This window comes from Dermacentor andersoni, chromosome 1, assembly GCF_023375885.2.
Source record: "Dermacentor andersoni chromosome 1, qqDerAnde1_hic_scaffold, whole genome shotgun sequence".
Classification (NCBI taxonomy): Eukaryota; Metazoa; Arthropoda; class Arachnida; order Ixodida; family Ixodidae; genus Dermacentor; species Dermacentor andersoni.
Window position 1 is genome coordinate 250,812,719 of NC_092814.1, and position 25,398 is coordinate 250,838,116.

General features: G+C 46.5%; 1 protein-coding gene across 1 annotated transcript in view; it reads left to right on the plus strand.

Moving 5' to 3' along the window:
* Nucleotides 1–20,374, plus strand: part of LOC126548445 (uncharacterized) — a 338,395-nt gene extending 318,021 nt beyond the window's left edge. Inside the window, exons 44-46 of the mRNA XM_055063629.2 lie at nucleotides 631–6,159; nucleotides 6,745–6,811; nucleotides 19,279–20,374. Of these exons, the coding sequence (XP_054919604.1) occupies nucleotides 631–6,159; nucleotides 6,745–6,811; nucleotides 19,279–19,474 (5,792 nt within the window). The 3' untranslated portion in view covers nucleotides 19,475–20,374. The remainder of the gene's footprint in view (nucleotides 1–630; nucleotides 6,160–6,744; nucleotides 6,812–19,278) is intronic.
* Nucleotides 20,375–25,398: the final 5,024 nt, after the last annotated feature.

Below are 25,398 nucleotides of genomic sequence, written 5' to 3' on the forward strand. Positions count from 1 at the left end.
ACCACAAGGAAGATGGGTGCAAAAAGCAGCTTATTGTGGGAAGTGTGGGTAGCCTTTATGTATGTAAAATGCTGTTTTCTAGCCTTGAGCCATTATTACGAGACTCGGAAAAGTTATTAAAATAGATCATCTTCAGTTAAGTTGGAGATACCTTACTTTCCGGAATTAGCCGCACAGCTGTGTGAGCAGCACATCATTGGTAGGGTAAAATTCAATGGCATTTGGAAACGTTCAAATGCTGCGCTAGTTATAGTTCCACTTTTAAGCAACATATACAGGGTAAACTTTAGCATATGTGCGATGGCTGACAAGGCGTGCATGGTTATCGTTTTATACTGTTACTGCTGATACTATGCGAGTACCATGAAAAACTGTAAAGAGAAACAGCGAGCGCACTGAGCAAGGCTTTTTGCACCCCGCATTCGTTATTTGTGGCTGCTGCTGGTAAGAGCTGTTAAAATGGCACGGACGCACTTGTGCACCGCGCTTGTTTCACACGTGTCAAGCTGCGCTTGTAGGCTGCTGGCAGCCGGTGCGTTCGCTGACTGCATGCTGTCGAACAACGAAGACACCGATAGCGTGGCGCGCTGCGCGTTCACTAACCCTTTTCATTCCATGGCGTGTTTCTAGAGCGCCGCGACGCAGCAGTGGCCGAGCCATCCCATGCGCCATCGGCGGCTGCCGACCCGGCGGCATCGGCAGGGCGCAGCGTGGGGGGTCGGGAGCGCTCACCGCTTCTCGAGGCTTCTCCACCTGAAGAGACTGCCTACTGCCCCACGCAAGACATATCTCCTGCGCAGGAGTATCCGGAGTACTTGACACCAGACATGCAAGTGCGCGTTGGTGTGTCGCCGACCGAGGTGCAGCCAGCCAAAGAGAAGTCAGTCCGGTACTCTGAGTCGTCGGTGGAGTCGTCATCAGAAGTAGGGTCGCCATGTCCGCCAAGCCAAGGAGGAACTGCCATGGCTTTTGAGAATGTCGCTTTTGCCGGTGAAGACGTTATCGACGCCACGTCGTCCCCAGTGGAAGAATCGTCGAGCCCGACGGGCAGCCGGAGTCCGTATGAAGTTGTTCGTGAAGCGTCAACAGAGGAAACTGCGAAAGCTGCGCTTCTAAAAGCGGAGCAGAGCTTGCACCATGTGGGACAGGAAGTCCGCCCTCGTCCGCAGTCACTGATGGCTGAAGAACGCAATGAACAAATGGAGCTGCAGATTAAGCCCACTATCTTCAATGAAGCATTTGATCATTCACCCAAAGAAAATGCCCCAGAGAAAAAAGAATTGTCAGAGGGGCTTCTCGGTGTTGGTCTTCTCACAGTATCGGACATGACCGCCCGAACACCCGAATCACGTCGTGGGGACAGTGACGAAGATGAAGAGGAATGGGCTGACCACGTAATGTCGAAGATTCGGGGCCGACCAATACCACCCACTCCTCCGGCCTCTCCACGAGCTGTGCAGAGTGTTGAAGTGCACGATGAACAGGTCACTTGGGAAGCACCTGTTGCAGAACAGGAGGAAGTTCATACAGATTTAGCCTCTGACGTGACAACTAAAAAAGAAAGTGTAGTTAAGCACGATGAAAATACAGCCACGGACGATGAAGAGACAACTCAGCCGCAACTACCAGAACTACGTATAGGTAGCAAGCGACCTCAATTGGAGCATATTCCTTCTGAAATATCAGACGAGGATCTTGTGGAAAGAGAACAGTCCCCAACGCACATCACTGCAACGTGTCGAGGAGACAGAAAGGACTCCGCCTCTGACCGCAATTCATCTCCAGACAGTGATGGTCCTAGGGCATCTGGATCACATCATCGCGCAGCCTCTGGAGTTGGTGCCATTGCTCTTGAATGCGGTCACTCTCAAAAAGATGGTGGCAGTGACAAGCACTCGCACGAGAGTGGAGACAAAGGCGCTCAGGAATTAGATGACAAGGTCGCCGAGGGACCTGAAGACACCATCTTTGTGATAGAAGAGGAAGCTCTCGCGGAGTCTAGCAGAAGTGGGCTTTCATATGACGATGAAAATGAAATGGCTACGTGCGCTGCTGGAACACTTTCTCCAGAGTTGGACTCGCCACCAAAGAGGAAAGACGGAGACAATGGATCAAGCAGTGGAAAAGTAGACGCCACCTCTCCTGTCGTGCTAAGATCCAAATCCAAGAGAACAGAGAAGAAAAGCGAAAAAAGGTCATCTAGAGACATGGACACTGGTCATTCTGGGTCTGAAACCGACCACAGCTACTATTATTCATTTGAAATGACGTCGGATTCTGGTAAAACACCTGGTGCTAGTCGACCAACGTCATCCGAATTTGATGTGAACATACTAAGTGGGCAAGCCTCCTCAGAGTACGAGACGTGTGCCACATCGCAAGACGGCGAAGCGTCTGGATCTTACGCTACCGCAGCAGCATCATCTCACGATACATCCTTCGCAACGGCGCGTTCGTCTTTGAGTGGGAGTTCGCGTGGCTCTGCCTATTCCGTAGACTCTGAGAGCTCTGGACACCTAGGAAGCATGGAGGTTTCCGAAGCTAGCGAAACTATTGTCGCCTCTGCGCATGAAGAACTCGATTCTGACAACGAGTCAGAACGATCAAAATCTGTTCTACGGGAGCCATATGATGCCGAAATACCTGAATCAGTAATTCGTGGTGGAGTGGAACATCCGTTCTTGCCGAGCTGGCAGCCAGTGGCTAAAGAAGTAGCTCCAATGCTGCACGGGCCTACTGGCGCTCGACCATTGTCATCTGAAGGTGTCTTCAGTCCATTTCAAAGTGCGGTATCAGCAGAGCTAGGACGTAGCTGCACTGGATGGCCGTCTGCCAGCTCGTCCACCGCTCAAGGTGACTCCGGTAGAAGTACCTGGAAGACAGAAATTTTAAATGGAGCGGGTTCACCGGCACTATTTGACGGACAGCGTCGGCTTCGTCCTAACGATGACTACATGGCAAGCAGTCACGAAGAAGAACAACTCTCGGTGTCGGAAAGCTCGGCCACGCAAAGCGAGCACACATGGCAGACTAGCATAGAGACCATAGTAGATGCGGTGGAGGTGCAGCGCCTTTCGTGCGAGACGGAACGGCATCACCGACATTCAACAATTCAGAACTCCGTTTCATTGCCCTTTGATGAGGCTGTGGCGGCTGAATACGCAGAGGCTGACCACAACGCTGGCGATGATCAAGCCACTCCCCCGTTTCAGGAAGTAAACGGCCCTGTGGAAGTGGAATACGTGCCAGAGTATGACGACCTCACTGCTCAAACTTTGAGACCTGTTCTAGAGCAGAGTGCACCTGAACGCGAAGCAGAGGCTCAGGGCGCTGTCACCATATTCGAACCATCACATGGCGACGTGTCTTCTAGCCGTGAGCTTGATGAACAGGAAGATAGCACGGAACTAAGAGAGGAAGGCTTCTACGCGGAAACGTTCCAGGGTGATTTGTCGTCTGAAGAAGTAGAAAGTGCGGTAGATGAAGCATTGCTACAGGGTAGATCTTCCAGCTCCTACAATGAATACTGTGATAAAATGACCGAATACCTTGGCTGCAGTGTGCGTTATGAAGTCAAAAACATTGCTGTAAAGGAACCTTTTGAACGTCCAGCCACACCAGAACCTGTAGACGAAATAGATGGCGAAGATGACAAAGGTAACTTGTCACAAAAGCGCTTAGATGATGTCAGTGGTGACACGTTTCAGCATGTTCACACCGAGGAGTCAATGAGTTACGAAAAAACACGAATTAAACAGGAATGCCCTGAAGATGATCGGTACACCTTCTTGCCCGGCTCAGTAAGTCACTCATTCCAAGACCAGCCCCATTCCGAAAGTGTGTCGTCTAGTTCTGGGAGGGCTATAGCCGATGACGTCAAGCTGTATGCCAGCAAATGTGAAGATTATATTCTCCAAATGCATCAAAGTTGTCAGTATGGCGTTGGTCTTTCGAATACATCGGATGAAAGCTCTTATCTTCCAGAGGAAGGAATGGACGTGGAAAATGTCAAGCTGTTAGCAAGTCGACTTCAAGAAGGAAATGGAGGCCAACAAGACTTTCCATATGATTTATCCTACGAGCATGAGTACGTCGGAGACGTCAGAGCAGAATATGGGGATCTATATACGCATCAAGAAGTAGAGGAGGAAACATACGACGATGAGCGTGCTCGTACGCGTGGTAAAAGGCGACTTAGCCCTATATCAGATGAACGTGGTTCCACGCCAGATTATGATACCCTTGGTGGACGTAGGACGTTTGGGAAAGGTAGCGAAAAAGACGATGCCTCCACCTCCTCTTTAATGGAATTCGAGAGACTTGAAGCTGAGATGGCATCAGGCACAAAATCATCGAGCGTCGGGTCTAGCGATTCGTTCAGTGGTCGTCAGCATCAAATCCGTAATGGTGCAGGCAGCGAGCAAGATAGTGTATCTGTAAACTCGCTTACGGAATTTGAACGACTGGAAAAGGAAATAGTTGAAGCTGAAGGTGTCGACACTCGGTTACGTGGAGAAGCTGTTCCAAAACTTGATGAAATCGACGAGGGTCATGAAAGCCAAGCCTCTGACCCAGGGCATGAAACTACTGTGTGTGTTGAAAATGGCATCACTTTATTGCGAGAAATGGCTACAGACAGTAGTGTTAATGAAGGACAATATGACGGAAAGGCTGATGATGCGCAATCAGATGAAATTCAAACGTCACATGAGCAAGAAGTTGCTTGGTCCAGGACAGAGAGACACTTTTTGTCTACACGCACTGAAAGCGGTCACTCGGTGGACAGCGTTGATAGACAAAGCTCCACGTCCACTGCAACACAATTTGATGCCGACTCTCTACGGGACAGGGAAATTGATGATTCTGAATCTAATCTTGGTCCGGACACTCCTGGTTGCACGCAAAAAGAGTCCGTGGACTTGGACTCATTACACGATTCATTTCACGACTCTGAACACTATGATTCGCTTCAAGAGGTTTTAAGTAAAGATAAGGATTCGTTGCAACTAAAAGAACCATCTGCTGATGCTGACTCCCTGCAGGATGACTGTAATGAACTGCAGGATTCCTTATATGAAGCCCGGGACATTGAATGGGACTCGGTTCGAACCGAAGATGATACTTCGCGTAATTGGCACCAATTCTCAAGCCAGATTCGCACGACAGAGCTATCTCCAACATTGTCCCGGCCTGCATCTTCACCTTTTGTTGTTCCAGTGGTCGTAGAGCGTATTGACACGCTCACATGGGTCGACCAAGACTCTGCAAAAGCTTTTATTTCGGATGCAGAGTCGCTGGCTCGACCACAAGAACGTCTGCAAAATGACACGCTTGTCTCAAGCACAGATTCCTTGGAGCCCAGTAGCTCTGCTAATACTCACGCGACGTACCAATGTGACACTGATTCAATGATGTCTAGCCTCAATTCTGCAGAAGAATCAACCATGGTTTCCAGCATGGACACATTAGACCATGAAGCATTACATTTTGCCGCTTCGGGCAAGTCATTGTCTCTTGAGGGTGGTCTGCCAACGGAAGGAAACTTCACAGAGGAACACTTGGATTATGCCACTACAGATCCTCGTCAAAATAAGCGAATGCCGGCTGTAGGAGACGGATCAACTGACGTCATCGAAGAGCGCTTTCGGGAGTGCTTGCTACGTTCTGCAGCTTCACCGACGGATGAAGAGCAAGTCGAGGAGCGCCAAACAATTGATGAAAAAGGGAACTTAATCGTCACACGGACTGTGAAACGGCACGTGACATCAGAGCCGCGGCTGCACACGCAGATGTTCGCAGGTCCAGACGCTGAACAGCGAAGCCGTGAGTTTGTCGCTTCGTTCTCTTCCATAGAACCGTCGTCGGAAAAGGACGAATGTAAAGGTTTCGATGCGGCCGGTAACGTGGTCCACGTGACGCAGCATGTGCTGGTGCGGCCCATAGTGAAGACCGTCACGTTTACGGGCCCCGACGCGCGGCTGCAAATGCGAGAGTACATGCGTAACCTGGCTGGCTGCCAGCAGTCGTCGGCAGAGAACACTCCGACGTCAGACTCCGGCGTTGGCGTCTGCTCATCGCGGGCCAGCCCTCAGCCCTTAGTGCCCGACCCCCCCGCAACAGCGCCCTCGTCTGCCTGTCCTGGGCTTCAACGCTTGTCAGGTAGATGGAGACAAGACGTCCCCTCTCCAATGACCTTGAGTTTGTGACCCTTCCACCTTCCTTTGATCCCTTGTCCTTTTGAGTAGGCTGGTGGGGAACTGCACTGGTGTTGATGAAGTGTGTGTGTTTGTGGGCTTTATGGCTTATTGTTTGATCTCCTTCCCAGATTGTCTTTCGTTGTCTGTTTATATATATGTTTATATATATTTTACTCGTTTTGTTGTGTTGGCATACATGTGCTTTTAGAGAGAAAAAGGGGCACCAAAGATTGGTGATCGGTAGATAATGGTCTGACTTGCTTTATTCTAAAGATGGGCACAGAAGCTTAGTCTGCATGTTTCATACAGATTGCCCTCACAGTTCAACTAATCGTGATTAGTTTAATTAGAAATATGCACGACGTAGAACTTGACTGCTTCACAAGTTTCTCGTTTAGTGCGCCTTTTTCTAAATGAGTGTGATTGCTGTAGCCTGCTGTGACAGTGACGTTGGCCTATCACTTGTGGTTTTTGTACAACATATTAGTCAGTTGCCCAACCGATACTCTAATTAACAACTATGACGTGACCATTATTTTTCTTTAAGGCGGAGACCATTGGATGGAAGCAGAGTCAGCTTTGGATGACTCTTCGCGACCAGTCACTGCTACTCGGTGAGGCACCTTTGTGCATACCACGTTCTGTCCAGCAGCCATGGTTATCTCAACTTTATGCTCTTTGAGGTCGAAAGGGAAAAGCTACAGAAAGCAAAGTGTACTGTGTTCATCTTGTTTTTGCTTGTTTCTCTTTGTGTGTAGAGAGCAAGGCCGAAGCAGCCAGGCTGTTCAGACGACGAATGCAGCCGGAAGCTTGTTCCAGTAAACGCTTTGTTGCGTTGCATCCGTGTACGATGCTAATAATGAACATAAGCAAGCTTTCTTATTGCCACAAGTGAGCTCCTAATGTTTCTTCCTTACATTGAGCCGATACTCTCGAATGGAGGAGGGCAGATGCCCTCACTTTTGGCTTTCCTCCCTCACCCTCACGTTGAAAATTTGCCCACCCCACTCCACTGTCACATTGAAACGCTGTCATCCTTTGGTATGCCATTATTTTACCTTTAGCATGCTACAGTTTTAAATAAACCATTTACTCGTCCCATCAGCTTATTTTTCAAATATAATGCCTGCCCTGGAGTTGCAATTGTCGAAGCAATAAGCACATGGATTTATTTATGGGGACATGTGCTGTAATATTCATAATTAATCGCGAGCTATGTTGTTTTTATGCTGAAAGTTTCTAGTTACAGGGAATTGGAAAGTGGATAGCTTGTTGGAATTTGTGATTAGATACTAATCAACTACTTGTTATACTAATCAATTACATGTCGCGCTTCTTCGAGAGAATCAGCGCAACAGCACAACGTTCTTAAGTTGCGTGTTTACTGTAAATAAAGTCCCTCGACCGCCATTTCCATGAGCCATCCAAAGCATCAAAAAAGTTTTGGTTGGACTGTAGTCGAACTTTTGCTATAATAACGTCATATCTTTTTGTGTGTTTACTAAGCCACGAACGCTGTCAATGTCTGAAAAGCCTCAACCTCACATTTTTGTCCTGTAAGGTTTGTGGTCAAGGTTGTAGGGAGGACCAGACTCTTGGTCGGGACTAGGAGTACAGGAATTATTTACATATTTACATTAGAACAGGGGATACATTCGACAGTCTAGCGGGACTCCCAAATGGAGCACGCAAGACAAAGCATACAGTACACCAGCACACAGCTCCAAGCACACTGCTTCTCAAGCACGCCGCTAGCAGCCGACAAACTGCTGCTTAAAAAGCCTCTGACCTCCCTAGATCCCTAGGGGAAGGAAAACTACTGTCCAACTTTCGTCCAATTGGACCGTCCACAGTCGTTGGGGTGTAGTCGATCCGCCTTTGAGGGGGAGGGCTCACACACACATGTACGCACTTTGGATTCCTAGAGCCTACCGAGTTGAGAGGGTCCTCGTAGCCGGGCGGTCACGCTGGATCCCAGCTGGCGCCTCTAAATTCCAGAGCTGACTTTCTCCAGTAGTCGCCACGAGTGTCAGCAGACTCTGACGAATCCTGGGGCCCGAGGAAAAACGTACCGCAAAGCACCCTTTTGTTAGAGAAGCTCTCTTGATGCAAATAGACCATGAAGGCCATGGCAAATCAACCAACAATATACGATCGGCCAAACATGGCCAGCCCTGCTGCCGTCGCCGACTCTCCGAAGAAGACACACGGTGGATTAACGTCGCCGTAGTCTCCAGTTCCAGTCGAATGAAGTTCATGGTCGGTTAGAGCTGTCGTCTTCGCCGGTTCTCTGAAGGGCGCCACCACCGCTGGTCGATCGAAGCACCTGCAACAGGCTGAGATAGCTTTGCAGAGCAGTACCCCTGCAGGCCGATCGTAAGAATCCCTACCTAATCAGAGCAAGAAAAGGTGAATTCCAAAATGTTTGCTTCGGATATGGGAGTGTGCTGAACTGTGTTAATCAGTGGAAAAAACAAATGTTGGAGTGACACCAAAAAGCGGCCGTCCCTGTTCCCAGTTTCGTTGCTGCTACAGCTCCCAGTCGCGAAGTTTTGCTACAGCTAACACAAACAGCCATTTATTGCTCAGATCAGTTACAAGTGAGCTCAAGAGGCTTCCTGCCAGTGTGCTTCAAAACTTCAGATCTCAAATCTATGACACATATGATCCAAGTGGCTACTCTGCACTTCAGCAATATATTTATTTATTTTTATTATTCATACAGTACTGCGGACCTTGCACAGGTCCATGTAGGGTGTGTACAAAAGCATTTGAATAGGCACAATGATATGAATCGCATCTTCCTCACTTAGCCTTACATCGTCACCGTTATCCTCCCTCGCCCTCACCACATCTGTTCTCCCTCACCCTCACCAATGTTTCGAAGCCAATCCTCACCTCAGCCTCACCTCATCATGTGAGAGTGAGGGCAGATGAGGGGTGAGGATGCCCTCGTGAGGACACAGCCACGGTAGGGTGCCCATGCCTTCTCTTGAAGGCGTCATCTTGTAAATTGCTACCGTTCTCATTTTCGCCGAAATCTCCACCGTAAAGAAACGGGCAGGTAACTAATAATAAACATATTTAGAAATCACAACATTTGATGCTAGTCTGGTTGTTTTTCTGCGTTTGGATAAAACTACATCGCATTACAGAACTGAATTGTTTAAAAACAATGACGACAAAATTGCTCCATCCCTTCTCAGACGTACACCCCCGCCCCCCCTTTTTTTTAGTGTGTAAACTTTCAGAAAGCAACAAAATCCCAATAAAGAAAGGCGTCAGGCAGGGGGATACGATCTCTCCAATGCTATTCACAGCGTTTTTACAGGAGGTATTCAGAGACTTGGATTGGGAAGAATTGGGGATAAGAGTTAACAGAGAATACCTTAGTAACTCAGGGGACCAATTGCAATGCATGCTCACTGACCTGAAGAGGCAGAGCAGAGGGGCGGGTCTATAAAAGTTAATCTGCGGAAAACTAAAGTAATGTTTAACAGTCTCGAAAGAGAACAGCAGGTAGCGAGGCACTGGAAGTGGTAAGGGAATACATCTACTTAGGACAGGTAGTGACCGTGGATCCGGATCATGAGACTGAAATAATCAGAAGAATAAGAATGGGCTGGAGTGCGTTTTTCAGGCATTCTCAGATCATGAACAGCAGGTTGCCAGTATCCCTTAAGAGAAAAGTGTATAACAGCTGTTTCTTACCAGTACTCACGTACGGAGCAGAAACCTGGAGGCTTACGAAAAGGGTTCTACTCAAATTGACGACGACGCAACGAGTTATGGAAAGAAGAATGATGGGTGTAATGTTAAGGGATAAGAAAAGAGCAGATTGGGTGAGGGAACAAACGCGAGTTAATGACATCTTAGTTGAAATCAAGAAAAAGAAATGGGCATGGGCAGGACATGTAATGAGGAGGGAAGATAACTGATGGTCATTAAGGGTTACGGACTGGATTCCAAGGGAAGGGAAGCGTAGCAGGGGGCGGCAGAAAGTTAGGTGGGCGGATGTGATTAAGAAGTTTGCAGGGACACCATGGCCACAATTAGTACATGACCGGGGTAGTTGGAGAAGTATGGGAGAGGCCTTTGCCTTGCAGTGGGCTTAACCAGGCTGATGATGATGATGATGATGATGATGATGATGATGAAACTTTCAGTTGCAAGAGAGCGATTTTTGAAGGATACTTTGTCTAGTATATCATTCCTTTAGGTTGGACTAAAATGGTTTCAGGGACACCTTATTGCCTCTGCTAGGTAACTGCATTATTATTTATGAATACCAGCATGTAGTCAGGGATAGGCTCCACGATACCCCCAGAATGTGTATTGGTAAACTAATATTTAAATTGATGCCATATATATATATATATATATATATATATATATATATATACATATATATAATACACACACACACACACATACAGTCGACCGATTTTTCGGACCCTCAAGGGACCGTGAAAATGTCAGAAAAATCGGGCAGTCCGAAAAAACAAATGTGCCCTCAAGAAACTCAATTTATTGCTTACTATTGAGTTAGAGGCTGGAAAAAGTGATTAATGGTCTTCTGAACCATGCTTCGCTTGCGTGCAAGCAGGTCCGCCTAAACTTTGGCGAGAGTCGTCGTGTCCCCGTAAGCCAACGAAAGAGTTGCGACCACTTGCATCAGCTCAGCTTGTGTCGGCTGCGCTGCTGCAGGCGAGTCGTCGTCGTCGTCGCTCTCGGACTGCGCATGCACTTGGCGAAGGATTTCTTTTCCGTGAGCCCAGCGCACAGTTCCAACTCGCTGTCCACGTCCGTGAACTCCGAAAACGAGACGGTCGAGGGAATTTTGTCGCTTGCAGTGCGAAGGCCGTCGATGAGGTGCTCACTGCCAGACAGCTGCTCGACGACACTATCCTTGTCCAGGACAGCCGAGTCGCCATTCAGCACAAATCTCGCTTGGCAGAAGCAGTTGCGCAGCGTTGTGGGTGCCGCCGACTTCCACGCATCAGCGAGCATGCTGAGTGCTCCAAGCAAATCGACAGAGTAGCCACAGTAGCGACAAAACGTGGTTTTCACGTCTCCGCAGCACGACCACAACTAGGCCTACTCGCTAAGCTCGTCAACGCACAGCAAACACAAACAGGCAGTCAAAGGAGGAAAAGAAAAAAAAAGCACTGCGTTACGGCAGTGACGCTGTTGCGGAAGCGGAAGCTGCTAGCATATAGCCTCAATCCAGCATCTGAGTAGCTGAGGAACCGCCATGCAAGACCGGCACCGGTTTCAAGGCTACAGGAGGAAAATATAAACAAACGAAATGCCGGCAACACAGCTCAAAATGCGCGGCAGTTGGCCCGGCTGACGCTTGGAAAGTCTGAAAAATCGAACAGCCCTCCCTAGAGTGTCCGAAATTTTGAGCCATGTAATACATTGACTTTATGAGGTATGTCCTGGGGCCAGGAAAAAGTCAGAAAAATCAAGCATGTCCAAAAAATTAGGCGTCCGAAAAATCAGTCGTCGACTGTATATATATATATATAGACAGCTGGTTAGCATCAAATTAGCTGTTTTAGGATTGAAAATGAAACTTTGGAATTCCTAAATAAATAAAAAGAAATGTGCATGTTGGAATTTATACTAAGGAGTTAATTAAATGATATAAAGCCAAATTTGATATGTGCAGTTGTGTTTATTTGCATACCATGCGACATGTGGTGTCATGCAGTGATTATGCACTTCACTATTCACAAGGTGTAACTTTCTGCAGCGCGAAGTACTGAAGTGCTTAAAGAAAAGTAAAAATGGACGAAGGAATAAGGAAAGGTGGTGTACAAGATGAGCCCAACAGTTATTCGTCGGCGTTTGTCAGCGCCCGATGCGAAATTAATATCTGCTCGCTTGCATAACACGGCTGCGGTGTAGTGGTTGGAGTGCTTGTCTTAGAAGCGCGAGATCACTGGTGAGGTCTCAATTCAGATATCTTCTTTTATTTATTTATTTGAATAGCCTAATTGCTTGCTAGGTCGTTACATGGGGGGGGGATGCAAAAGGATCGAACGTAAGTACAATGTGTAGAGTATGAATGATATGAGAATTTATTAGATACAATAAAATATGGCCTAAAAGTTGAACAGAAAGATGAAAGAAAACATAAACGCTACATCATGTTAGAAAGAAAAAGAAATGGATTTTATACAATATCTGATAGCCGACAACGCAAACGCAGCTCACATCGCTCACGCAATGGTTACGCTTGTCCACGCCATCAGCTGCTCAGGCCAGTCTGCGGTACCAGCATGTGTGACGGGTATTACTGCTCCTGCAAAGAGGTGATGGCGAGCAACTACCAGTAAGGCTCGGTGTGATACTCCCTTGGATGTTGCCGACGCTGACACTGGTGGCACGATTTTCCCGCGAAAGCGTGAGAAGAAAAGCATAGTGCTGCGCAAGACAGGCTGTGCAGTTACGATGCCTACGATATGGTGCCAGAGTAGCGCGCGTCGTCTGTATGGAAACAAAGTGCTGCATGAACGGAGGTCTGTCTGCGGCGGCTGCTGTGAATCGCGCCCATGCATCATCAATGCGTCACCAATGCGCTGCCTCTTGCAATCTCCTAATTAGCAAGGCATTAGCGCCTCCCTTCGCTCTGTTTTCAATGTGCTGCACGAGACAGATGGTCCATGCCATCTATGCTACTCAAAGCGTTCATGGCGTTCTTTTCCTAATACAAACCGTGTACCTATAGAATCATAATACAAAATAGTGACACGTGTAGAGCTGCGCTCAAATTTCCCATTACGGAATATCGTAATCGTCGGCGAGTTTTTTTTCCTCGCAGACCTTGTCCCCGTAAGCTCTCACTTGCGTCCTAACTGTGCCTTGGTAAGGCCGAATCAAAGCGCGCCAAGCCAGCACGCTCACTTGCCCGCCAGAAGTTCGTAACTCAAATCGCTGCTCAGCGGCGTTGAATTAGACGTTAATGCTTTTTATTTTATGCCCTCGTTTATTACACTCATGACATGGTGCCATCTCCTCCCCACTGGTGGCGCAGCCACGTGCCCAGTGACTCACGCACTAGGTCACACCATTAGTCAGCCAGACGGCCGCAATGTGGCGTGTGAAATGACACACGCACTAGGCACACCTTTAGTCAACCAGAACCGTACAGCTGCTGGGGTGTCAGGGAAGCGCGCTCGCGTCTCGCACCCCGGAGGCCCGGGCTCGACTCCCCCCCAGACCGATATGTACCAAATTTTCTTTTCAAAACCATTAGCTTACTTTGTTTACAGAAACCTCCCTGAGAGATTTGATGTCAGTCCGAGCATTTCTTGACATGTTTTAAGACGAAGATGTTTTGTGCCGGGTCCATCATCAGCTTCCTGTAACGGATGTGACGTCGGCGCGAGCGCGTAAAATATGCTCTCTCTTGACAGGAATGGCGCCACCGTCTAGGAGCAGTGAAGCGAAGTACTGCATCATGGCACTAACGAGCACCAACAATGAGCGCTTCGCTTGTCTCAGCACAGCGGAGGCTCCAGCGCGGTGTAGCCTGGTATAGGTGGTGTAGGCCTTCTGCTGAGGTGATGACACAGTTTCCGCACATGGTTTTCCGCGTCTGATTAGCCTGTGACACCTCGTTGCCTACGGAGTGCAGCTTCCACATGCATGACCAGTGCTTAAACACCGCCTACTGCTTCACTTGGGATGGCACCAACTAATAACTGCTGCACTAAGCAGTGCAGAAAGGCAACAAAGTCGACCAGCGAATCTCACTTTGGTCCGGAGAGATTCGCCAGGGTGAAGCAGAACACCTTCGTGCATTTGCGGCGCATACTGCTAACTCTGCCACTCGCATTCCTGAAGCTGAGCGTGTCGCACCTGGTTGTCCAAGACAGTACGGAGCCGGACCAAAATGCTCGTACCTTCGCCAAAGCAACTCGGCAGCAGGAAGCCGCTCGCCAACAGGACACCGCACGCTAAGTGGACCTGCAACACCGTCGCCGACCCGCAAATCATGCACCTTTTGCGGCAGCGGACCGTGAGTTCACGCAACTGCTTCTGCGAAGACACGTTTCACTTGCGTGTTCTACCAATTTTTATGAAAGAGGGATCAACCACATCTATTTACTCTGTACGCCGTTGGCCATTTTTTATGTCATCCGGTCACGTCATCGACTACGACGGATTTTCGCGCAAATGGGCATATAATGATTTTGCATTAATAGGTAAAACTGGAGGCGAATTTTGATCATCTTCAGTCCGGGCAAATATTGGTTTCACTTTATGAACATAGTCTGCGCGGGTCGAGGTGCAAGTTGTGGGACGAATATGGGCTTGAGTGAAAGGAATATTGCTATTACAAATACTATGAAAGCATGACAACCAGGCTAATTTCCTGCGCATGTCATGAGAAGGAAGATTAATTTCTTTAAGGCAGAACGCACTTTGATAATGCGATTATGAAGACAAGAGCCGTGCAGGTTCATTTTTGACTGATTCGAGTAGGTTAGAGATATTAGTGTGATGAGGGCGCCAAATTATGGATACATATTGTTGTAGCTTTGACGGGGCAGCCTGACGGAAGATCTACGGCATGAGGCCTAAACGGCCGGGGCGTGCAGTGCCGCAAGAAACAGCCGGACAGCTTCAGTCGGGGACCAGACCAAGAATGATTGTATTTCTGCGAGAGGAAACGCTGCAGGCAACTTACAGCGTTTGGCGCTGAGTGGTGCCGTGATGTAACGACCTAAAACCGAAACCAGAAGTCCACACAGGATACCACACATATCCTAAAGAGGGCCTGATAGGAGAAGTTTATGTGCGAAGTATGGTATCAACATTTGCAAGGTGTAATTGCCATTTGAGACAACCAAGTTTTTTACATGCCTTTGTGGTAATGTGTTCAGTATTAGTATTCCAGTTAAATAAGAGGTCAACGGAACACCCAGGTAGTTAATTGAAAATGCTGAGTCGATAGTTATACCGCGTATCTTATGCTGGTTAGAGGTAGGGCCTGTAACAGAAGCGAATTTCAGGTATTTAGTTTTTACTATGTGAATTTCTATCTGCAATGGGGCGCACCAGTCATTCAGTTTGGTTAAATCAGACTGGCAGCGCAGAGATGTCGGCGGGGCAACTTCATTGTACGTGACGCAGTTATCTGCGAAGAGGCGTATTTGTGAAGTAACATTAGCTGCATTGTAATTGATGCAAGTTAAGAATAGCAGTGGACCGAGGACGTACCCTTTAGGAACTCTTGAAGTGACGTGAGTGCGGTTAGTAAAGCAGTTGTTTAAATTTATTACTTGAACTCTGTGAGTCAGGAACTCCTCAGTCCATCGTGTTGTGTTATAGTCAAGCAGTTGGTTTCTAACTTTCAGTATTAGACGATTATGACGTACCACGGTCGAAACCTTAAAAAAAGAAATTTAAAGAAAATGGTGTATTATACATCAGTTTGGGCAAGGAAATACGAATATCAATTACAGGTTCATATAGTTAATTGCATTTGACAAAAGTGATTTTGATGAAAACCTGTTGGTTATTGAGGAGCAGGTACGTATATCCAGAATTGTTTACCTTACAAGGAAGCATTACCTCGGGGGCTCCTATCTAGATACATGGAAAAGGAGAAATCGTTCTTCTCGATAACCACTGCATCAAATTTGATGACGATTGTTGAATGTAAAAGAAAAAGTTAAAATCTAGTGACCGTTCGTAGCGAAATTATTTATTAGGCCGGAATATTTTTAGCAAGACTTGTTGAAAATCGCAAACTTTCAGAAAATGAAACTATGAAGTTTACAACTCTAACTCGAGCAATGAAAAATGATATCACAACTCCAAGTTACACATAATAGTACATCTAAAGCAGACATAGTTGATGTATTATACATGGCTTTCAAATAAACCACTATTATTGGAGTAGAACTTTTGCAAAACTCTTATAAACAATCTAACAAATTCACGTAAGTTATAAATCGACGTATCAGATTTGTCTGCCTTGGACGCTCTAACGGTTGCAGTTAACAGAACTGCGATATGTGTTCTTGGTGCATAGCTACGAATTTGTAATCTTGGTGCTTCTATTTTTTTGTGCAAATTTACCAATTTTCTGACAATTCTCTTTAAAGAATGCAGGCCCCAAATCGATATTTCACTTTCAAACAGTCATTAGAATTTAACATTATCTCTCAAATACAGCAAATTTCATTAAAATCGGCCCAGTGGTTATCTCAGAAAAATGTTTTTGCGTTTTGCATGTATTTGAACAGGCGTCATCGGAGTTGGGCCTGAGCTAACGCTTCCTCTCAACAGCGAGGAACGTAGTGCCTACTGTGAACTCGCAGCTAGCCTGGCGCGCTAGAAGCTTGATAGACACTTTCATGTGCGTGTGACGCAGCGGGCAGTTGATGATGGGCCGCCATCAGATTTTATGCAACGACTTGAAGTCAGGATGTCGAAGCATAACCTAATTGGTAGCCCAGAAAAAAAAATTATCGCGTTAACCACAGCTAAATAGTAACTTTACATTTTACTCAGCCCCCCTCACCCCCACCAACCAACCCAACTGAGAATGTAGTTAAGACGAACTTGACAGCTTTGGCTAAAGTTCGTTGGGACCCCATATATATATATATATATATATATATATATATATATATATATATATATATAATAGTCGTATCATAAGAAGCCAACAAACGCTGACACCAAGGACAACATAGGAGAAATTACTTGTAATTACTTGTGCTTAATAAATGTAATAGAGAAACAATAAATTAATGAAAATCAAAGTGGTTTTCTGCCGCAGGTGGGGAACGATCCCATAACCTTCGCATTACGCATGCGATGCTCTAACAATTCAGCTACCGCGGCGCCATCTTCCCTTCCACTTCTTGGGATATTTATGTGCTGCTAATAGAACCAACCCGAGAGTGCTAGCCAGCACCACCACTCACAAACCCTGGCAGCGGATGTGGAACATCCTTTGTGTGGCAGGCATCACGAGTACGTGATCTTTTTGCGTGAAGGCAGCTGGTCAATAAGCCCACACATGCTACCTGAAGGCATCAATGTTGCTGGATTCAAGACCCTCATTATGTAATAAACGAGAAGAAAGGGGGTTAACCGAGGGGTCTGATTTTTATTAGTCATATCATAAGGAGCCAACAAACCCTGACACCAAGGACAACATAGGGGAAATTACTTAGTTGTTTTTTCATCCACTTTGATTTCCATTCATTTATCATTTCTTTAGTACATTTATTAAGCACAAGTAATTCCATAATGCGCATAATGTGAAATTCCATAATGTGTATTACTGGAACGAAACGAACCCGCATTGGGTGGTGAAGACCAGACACCAGTACCAATGGTCATTCAAGTGTGTGGTGCGGTATCTTTGACGGAAGAATAATTGGCCCCATATTTTTTGACCACATGCTCACTGCTCAGCGGTACATGAATGACATCTTGGAAGGCCCAGTCGAAGATTTTCGCTGTTATCTTCCTCTTGTGTTTTTAAAGCGAACTTGGTATCAGCACGACGGTGTACCAGCTCACAGCACCAGCCTTGCCCTAGCCTGGCTTGGCGAAGCCTTCAAATGCCTGTGGGTCGGGCGGCATGGACCAGTGGCATGGCCTGCAAGGTCACCAGACTTGACACCTCTTGACTTCTTGTGGGGACATGTGAAAGACCGAGTGTACCACAAACCTACAACTACACCAGAAGCGCTAAAGGCATAGATTGCTGAGGCCTGCAGCGAAATACCGTCTTGCGTCATCAAAAAAGCTACATCGGGCGTTCTGAAAAGGTGCCAAGACTGCATTATGGCAGAGGGTGACTTGTTTGCACACATTCTTTAGACAGACATCACTGCGAATAAATCTCTACAACCGTTATCCATGAAAAGAGCTATCTGTGTTAAACTTTTGTATGACGTGGAAAAGGCACATAAGTAATATGAAATTACAAATTCTCTGCCGACAAGGAATGGACAGGAAGCTAAAAAACAACCTTTTGTGCCAGTTTACAATTCTTCCTTTTATGACAACCAGCATAATTCACACAACATTATCAAGCTTGTTATAATGCCTGTTTGCTTGTTGGGGTCTTGCTCCCAAATTCGAACTCATGAGCTTGTCATTTTTCCTCTGCATGGATTCTGCTAGCATGAGAGTGCAATTATCGCCACAGGAATGGGAGCCACGCTGTATTTCAACTGCCGCCCGAACCCACTGGCGTTTATCTCCGAAACAAGCACAACGCGAAGCTCTGTCGTGGGCAGCACGAAAGGCGCGAAGCAAGCTATGTTTTTCCAAAGCACTGAGAGCACTGTAATCGCGGTGCATTCGGGCACACAGAGCACGCTGTCACGTGGTAAACTCCACGGGCTTTTGTTTTTCCCAAATAAAAACGGCCACACTAAGTCTATCTTGTTGGAAGTGCCTGGGTTGGGCAATATTTGTCAAGCTCTACAACTTTCCTATTGACGCCTGAACGTTTCAAGCTATATATCTAAAAATTTAATAAATTTGTCTCGGCTAATTACTCAAAAAAAAGACTAGCAATAAAATGGTACTGTAAGTTTAGATAAATGCTAACAACATCCACGCGATTTCTGTTCTGAAGAACGCATAGGTCTTTTCAAAATCTTGGTCCAAGTTAGCTGGGACACCCTGTATATATTTTACTGTCCTCAAGCATCTTACCAACGAATTATCCATTCTGCAGGCAGACCGAAGGACTTTGTTAGTGAAGAGCTATTCTTATTCGGTGGATTGGTCTTGTGCAAAGTGTTGTTTGCATTAATGTGATTTTCTGTTATTTTTCAATCATTCGACAGAAATTATACGTACTGGGAAAATGTCTCACAAGTCAGACAGTGCTCACAGTCGACATTTTTTAATGATTCTTTATGTTTTAAATCCATTCTTTTCTACCCTCTTTATTGGTTTGCACGCAGCCACGCCGCAGTAATGGGTGTGATCGGCCATTCTCCGCGACGTGTTAATAAAGGGACTGGATGTATACTTTACAGTAAAGGGGCAAGACCTGTTGACGTGCTGCATTCTTTACCTTTCGCAGCGTCATCACGACGCGCACCACGCGCACCGTGGGTCCCGACGGCCGAGAGCAGCTGGTGACAACCACTACCGAGGAGGAGGAGGGGGCTGGTGGTGACGATCCAGAGCTGCGCATGCGCCGCAGCATGCAAGGGGTCCTGGATAGTTTCATGGCGGACCCGTCTGCACCTCCACCGCATTCGGACGAGGAAGAGTGAAGTCCCCGCCGGCGTGCCGCACATCTTCGCTCTCTGTAACCCCGTAGCACACATCGTACATAAAGTCTTGTTTTGCACACGGGCCGCCGCTTCGCAGAATCGCGTTCCCCAGTATATCTCGTGGCCGACTCTCCTGTCGCATTCGGTCTAATGTGCTTTCTTTGGATGTGGGAAGAACGGACCGCTTGCGCCGATATATTCGCTTGTAGGCCGGTTCTCACTGCCTCCGGTGACAATACTGTGGGACAGTGTCACGTGTACCTCTTCACATCGCTTGTCGCGCCGTGGCTCGACGACGTCTCACTATTGGCGTTTGACTCATCGATATGAACTCAATTATTGATTTAATGTTTGCAAGTCTTTGATGTCGGTATTCATGGACATGGTTGGCGCTGCCTCTTGGAGCCTCGCAGCGTCTTACGTTTGCTCGTTTGCATCGCATTAGGAATGCGAAGCGCCGTCTCGAAGCAGTGCAGTATGTTAGACGTCACCCTACTACGTGCACCTCATCGTTCTTTTCTCGCCGGGGTATGGCGATCATGTTCTGTCGTCGTGGTGGTTTAGGTTTTCAGCACTGACCTGCGCTTAGGTCTGACGCGCTCGACCTTTTGCGCTTTTTTTTGTTCCTGGTGCGTCGTGTACGTAAAAGTTAGGGCGAATGGTGACCGTGTGCGCCGTGAGTTTCCCGCTTCTGGCGCTCATTATGTGCAGCACGGCGAGCTCTGGTGCACGTGGCGATGCTAGCGCAGCGCTTTTAAGGCACAGAAGTGCAGTCTGGCGGCTTTTCATGGCGTTGTGGAGCGCCGCGTGCAGTTCACGCTTGAGCGATAGGGGATACCACACTGTTTATGTAATCTCACGTGCATGTTCTTGGCTTTCAATAAAACGCATTTTGGCTTACGTCCACGTCCCAGGTTTCAATTTTTTTTTCTGATAACGGGTATTGTTGCCTTGGCTTATAATCACGTATGTTGGGGCACCTTGACCCTCATAGTTATTTTGCCTCCACGGGCGCTCAGCGCCCGTCCTAATGCTGCAGCCAACTGTGGAAAAGGTGTACATATGTAGGGGCCATCATCCCATCAAAATATATGAAGATAATCATCAACAGACTTAAAGGGGCCCTGAAACACTTTTCTGACTAATCATATATGGCCTCACTGTTAAAGGACATCATTTCGCGAATCTCGTGCTGCAAAAAGGTTTCTAATCCTTAAACTGCAAGTACAGTTATCGCACTGATACCTGGCTTTCTCTCCCTTTTCGTCTCCGCTAGTGTGCTAGCTACACAGCGGATAAGCCAAGAGAGCAAAAAGTTAAGTGTCGCGGCGGCGAAAGGGCTCATTGCGTCATCCCATGGCAGCCACGATAGACTACGCAATGCAAAGATGAAATGATAATTTTCTGTATGTTTGAGATCACAGACACACACACACATATATATATATATATAAAACGTGTGTATTGCTGCAGCGTATGTATTGCTGAGGATGCTCTCGTAATCATGAAATAGCTAATAGCGTTTCTGGACCAGCTGCCTTTCGATGACGCTACATGACTGCATTGCGGTAGTGAGAGCAAGCGACATTTCGCTGTTTTTGACAAAACATTGTGAATTCCCTGCTGCATGCAGTGCAGTAATGTTTGGATCACATGTTCACAACAGCATCTAAAACGTTTTCTTACTATGTTCAAAAAGTGTTTCAGGGCTCCTTTAAGAATGAGGAATGACCTCTGGTGTATGGTGTAAAGCTCGCTGATCGGGGTCAGTATCACAACTGATGTAGCAGTGCTTAGCAGTAAAATCATAATAAGCCTTAGGTACTTAGTTTTCAAATAAATTCGATTATATTTGACAAAAAGCTTTTCAGGTTTATTGCACGGCAAAACAAAAGATACAGATAGGACTGAACACAAACGCTATCTTCTACAAAAACGTCGCTATATTAAGCAGCTTGGCGAATGCAATTTTCGTGATAGCGTGAATAAATACATCATAAATTGTTAATTAGAATTTTAATTTCTCTTAATATACATGCTTGTATCAGAAAAGTGAAAAAAAAAATATTGTATCTGAAGACATTTTGTTTAGTGATTATAGACCTTGTGTTCTGAGATATCTATCTTGAAGTTTTGAGATCAGTATGATAATTTCACATTCAGAGGTAGAAGTCTTGACACAAACTCCCCTACTCTGTAAGCTGGATTCTTAAGAGGCTGATGCTACTTGCGTGAGAAATTGATCTGCGTAAGGGATAAATTACGAAAGTTTCGCAAGTGCACTTTTTAACTAATCACTTTAGGGCACGTGTTTCTGATACACATATATATAATACGTCAAGACCGTGAGGTGTGGCGCTGGGTAACACTCCCAGGGTTCTAGTAGTAAAGCATAAATACCCCAGAAGGTCATTGGGAAAATGGCGCCGCGGTAGCTCTGGTAAGAGCACCGCACACGTAATGCAAAGATGTGGGTTCGTATCCCACCTGCGGCCAGTTGTTTTTTCATCCACTTTCATTGCCATTAATTATCATTCCTTAAATGCAAATAATAAGTACATGTAATTTCCCGTATGCTGTGTCCCTGGTGTCCTTATATATGTATGTATGTATACAGACATACATAGTCACATAAGAAGCCAACAAACAGACACCAAGGACAACATAGGGGAAATTACTTGTACTTGCTAACTGAATTAAATAAACTATAAATTAATGGCAATGAAAGAAGATGAAAAAACAACTTGCCGCTGGTGGTGAACGATCCCACGTCTTCGCATTACGTGTGCGATGCTCTAACCAATTGAGCTACCGCGGCGCCGTTTCCCCATCCACTTTCTTGGGTATTTGTTTTTACTACTATAACTAACCTTGGGATTGTTAGCCAGCGCCACCACTCACAAACCTTGGCGGCGGTTGCGGAACATTCTTTCTGTCGCAGGTGTCGCGACTACGTGATATTTTTGGGTGAAAGAAACTGGTCAATAAACCTACACATGCTACCTGAAAGCATCAATGTTGCCGGATTCGAGACCCTCGTTATGTAATGAGCGAGAAGAAAGGGGGTTAACCAAGGGGCCTGATTTTTATTAATCATGCCTCATTATATAATCAACAAGAAGAAAGGGGTTAACTGAGGAGCCCGATTTTTATTAATCATATGAATAATAATAATATCATTAATTAATATTAATAATAATAATAATAGGGCTCCTCGGTTAACCCCCTTCTCATTCATTACATAACAAGTGTCTCGAATCCGGCAACATTGATGCCTTCAGGTAGCATGTGTGTGTTTATTGACCAGTTGCCTTCACCCAAAAGATCACATACTCGTGACGCCTGCGGCAGAAAGTATGTTCCACATCCGCCGCCAAGGTTTGTGAGTGGTGGGTCTGGCTATCACTCCCAAGGTTAGTTCTAGTAGTAAAAACATAAATACCCAAGGAAATGGTTAGAGGAGCACTGACACAAAAATTTGAAGTCGAGATAACTTGCGAGATCGATTTAGTTGGTCACACACACATGGTCTATAAAATATCAGCGGCGAATATCGCTTAGAACATATTTAAAATCAATTTTAAAGTACGTGCGTGCAGCCAACCACAAAACAGAGCACCTCGCGACATTGACATCAACCGGGATTGTAAATAGCCAAGAAAACGCTACGTCATGTGGTTACGTCACGAATTTTCGTTGGCTGCCGTGCGGCTTACATGTGCTCTTCTCCTCTGTTGTTGCTTGTTCTAGCTGTTGTACGTACTTTTAGTGGGACGCTCTCCGTGTCGCTGCAACTGCAGTTTTTGTCGTGTCCATCGGGATATTTCCCACACTATCAGCTTGGCTGCGCTGCCACAACGTTCAACGCCGATTTGTTGTGTCTTACCGTTGATTGTGGCCGATGCGAGGGTTTTGTTGAGGTTTGTCCTCGCCATCGCCGGCCGCAATATCTGAGTCGCTAAGTGATTGGCCACGTCTGGCGCGATTTTCCGTGCGATTTTCCGAGACACATGGCGCGATTTTCCGTGCGATCTGTAGTACGGCGCGTCGTGTGCGACTTGCTGCATGCGGCGATTCGGGACACATGGTACGAATGAGCGAGCGACGGCCCAGAACCGGCGCCCCTGCGTGGAAGTTCGGAATGCTGCGTAACTTAGAACAGAAAGTGAAAGCAACCGTATTTGCACAGCTATCTTGTTTGAAACAAACGATGACAATATAAACACGTCTATGCGAGCACTGTAGGCGTGTTTCCGCAAGGCCGCGTTATAGCAGTATCGGATCCGTTGACAGCCGCCGATGGCCAGGAACCGGCAGGCATAGCTCGCTGGGCCATCGAATCCGACACCGGTTGCGCTTGTGACACGATCGCTTGCAGCTCGTATAACGAAGCGCCTATGTTAGTCGGCACGACGTGTACACAGTATTGTCACGCTTAAATTGCAGCACATTTGATTTCATTGGCGCCGACAGAAGCGAACGAGCATGCCATGCGAGCTTGCGATCGCTGGGAGACGATGTAGGCCTTGCTCGCCGGCCGTCTATCCGGGGCCGAGGGTCCTTGCGATGCGTCCGCAGCTCGTAATAAAGCGCCTAAATTCGCCAGCACAATCAATGCCTGAACATTTATGTTTCTCTTAAGAGGAAGCTTTAGCTCGAGTGCTCCTATCTAAATACATGTAAAAGGAGAATTCGTTTTTCTCGGCAACCAATGCACCAAATTTGACGAGGTTTGTTGCATTAAAAAGAAAAACTTAAAATCTAGTGACAGTTGGTTTCGAATTTTTGAGTTAGGTTGTGAATTTTTTATTAAAAATTGCGAAAAATCGAAAATTTTCAAAAAACGAAACTATCAAGTTTACAACTCTGTAACTCAACCACTAAAAATGATAATACAATTTTGTGAATTGCATCTAATAGTACATCTAAAGCGGACAAAATTTATATGTTACACATGAATATAAAAAAATTTAATCGTAGGGAAATACAACTTTTGCAAAACCGTTGTAACCAACGTAACAAATTCACGTAAGATGTAAAATGACATATTCAATTTGTCCGCTTTGAATGATCTAATGGATGCCGTTTACAGAACCGCGATATCGGTTCTTGCTACAGAGCTATGAATTTGTGAACTTCGTGCTTCCATTTTTTTCAAACGGTCAAATATTTGAAAATCGATTTAAGAAAATTCGAGCCCTAAATCGCAATTCCGCTTCCAACAGTCACTAGAATTTAACTTTCTCTTTCAAATGCAACAAATTTCATCAAAATCGGTCCAGGGGTTATCTCATAAAAACGTTTTTGCGTTTTACGTGTATTTGAATAGGGCGCGTCGGAGTTGGGCCCGAGCTAAAGCTTCCTCTTAAGTGAAAATACGGTTAGTTTTCCCGGTGCCGTTAGCAGCGATGAGTAAACAGGCCTGTCAGGCGAGCCGCTTCGTGTACAGACGATTGCTGGCGCGTCTGCGCTTACCGTGTCCGAGTAGAAATCACGCCAACGATTTACTATTTCGCACAACGTTTTATAACTCGTACTCTTTCGAGGTCACTTTATTCTAAAAGTTATTTCGTGTCAGAAACAAATTGTAGCCCATTTATATGCCGCCGTCAGCGGCGAAAGAGGCCCGCGTTTCGACCAGGGAGAGAAAAAAAAAAAACAGACATGATCGGAGCGGCGAGGTGCTCGCTCGCCGGCCCCACCCCGCCGGGTCTACCACGTGGCCTGACGTTCACGCTACCGGCGCGGTCGTCCGACCGATGCGGCAGTCGCACGACAATATTCAGCAAGTTGGTCGCGCACGCTGGCAGCGCGTCAGAGCATACGTCATGGCCTTTTGTGAACACGTGACCACTTTGTTTACATTCCCGTTGGTTCCGTCTCGTTGCTCTCTGGAACCGAAACTTCGACTGGTCGCTACAAAA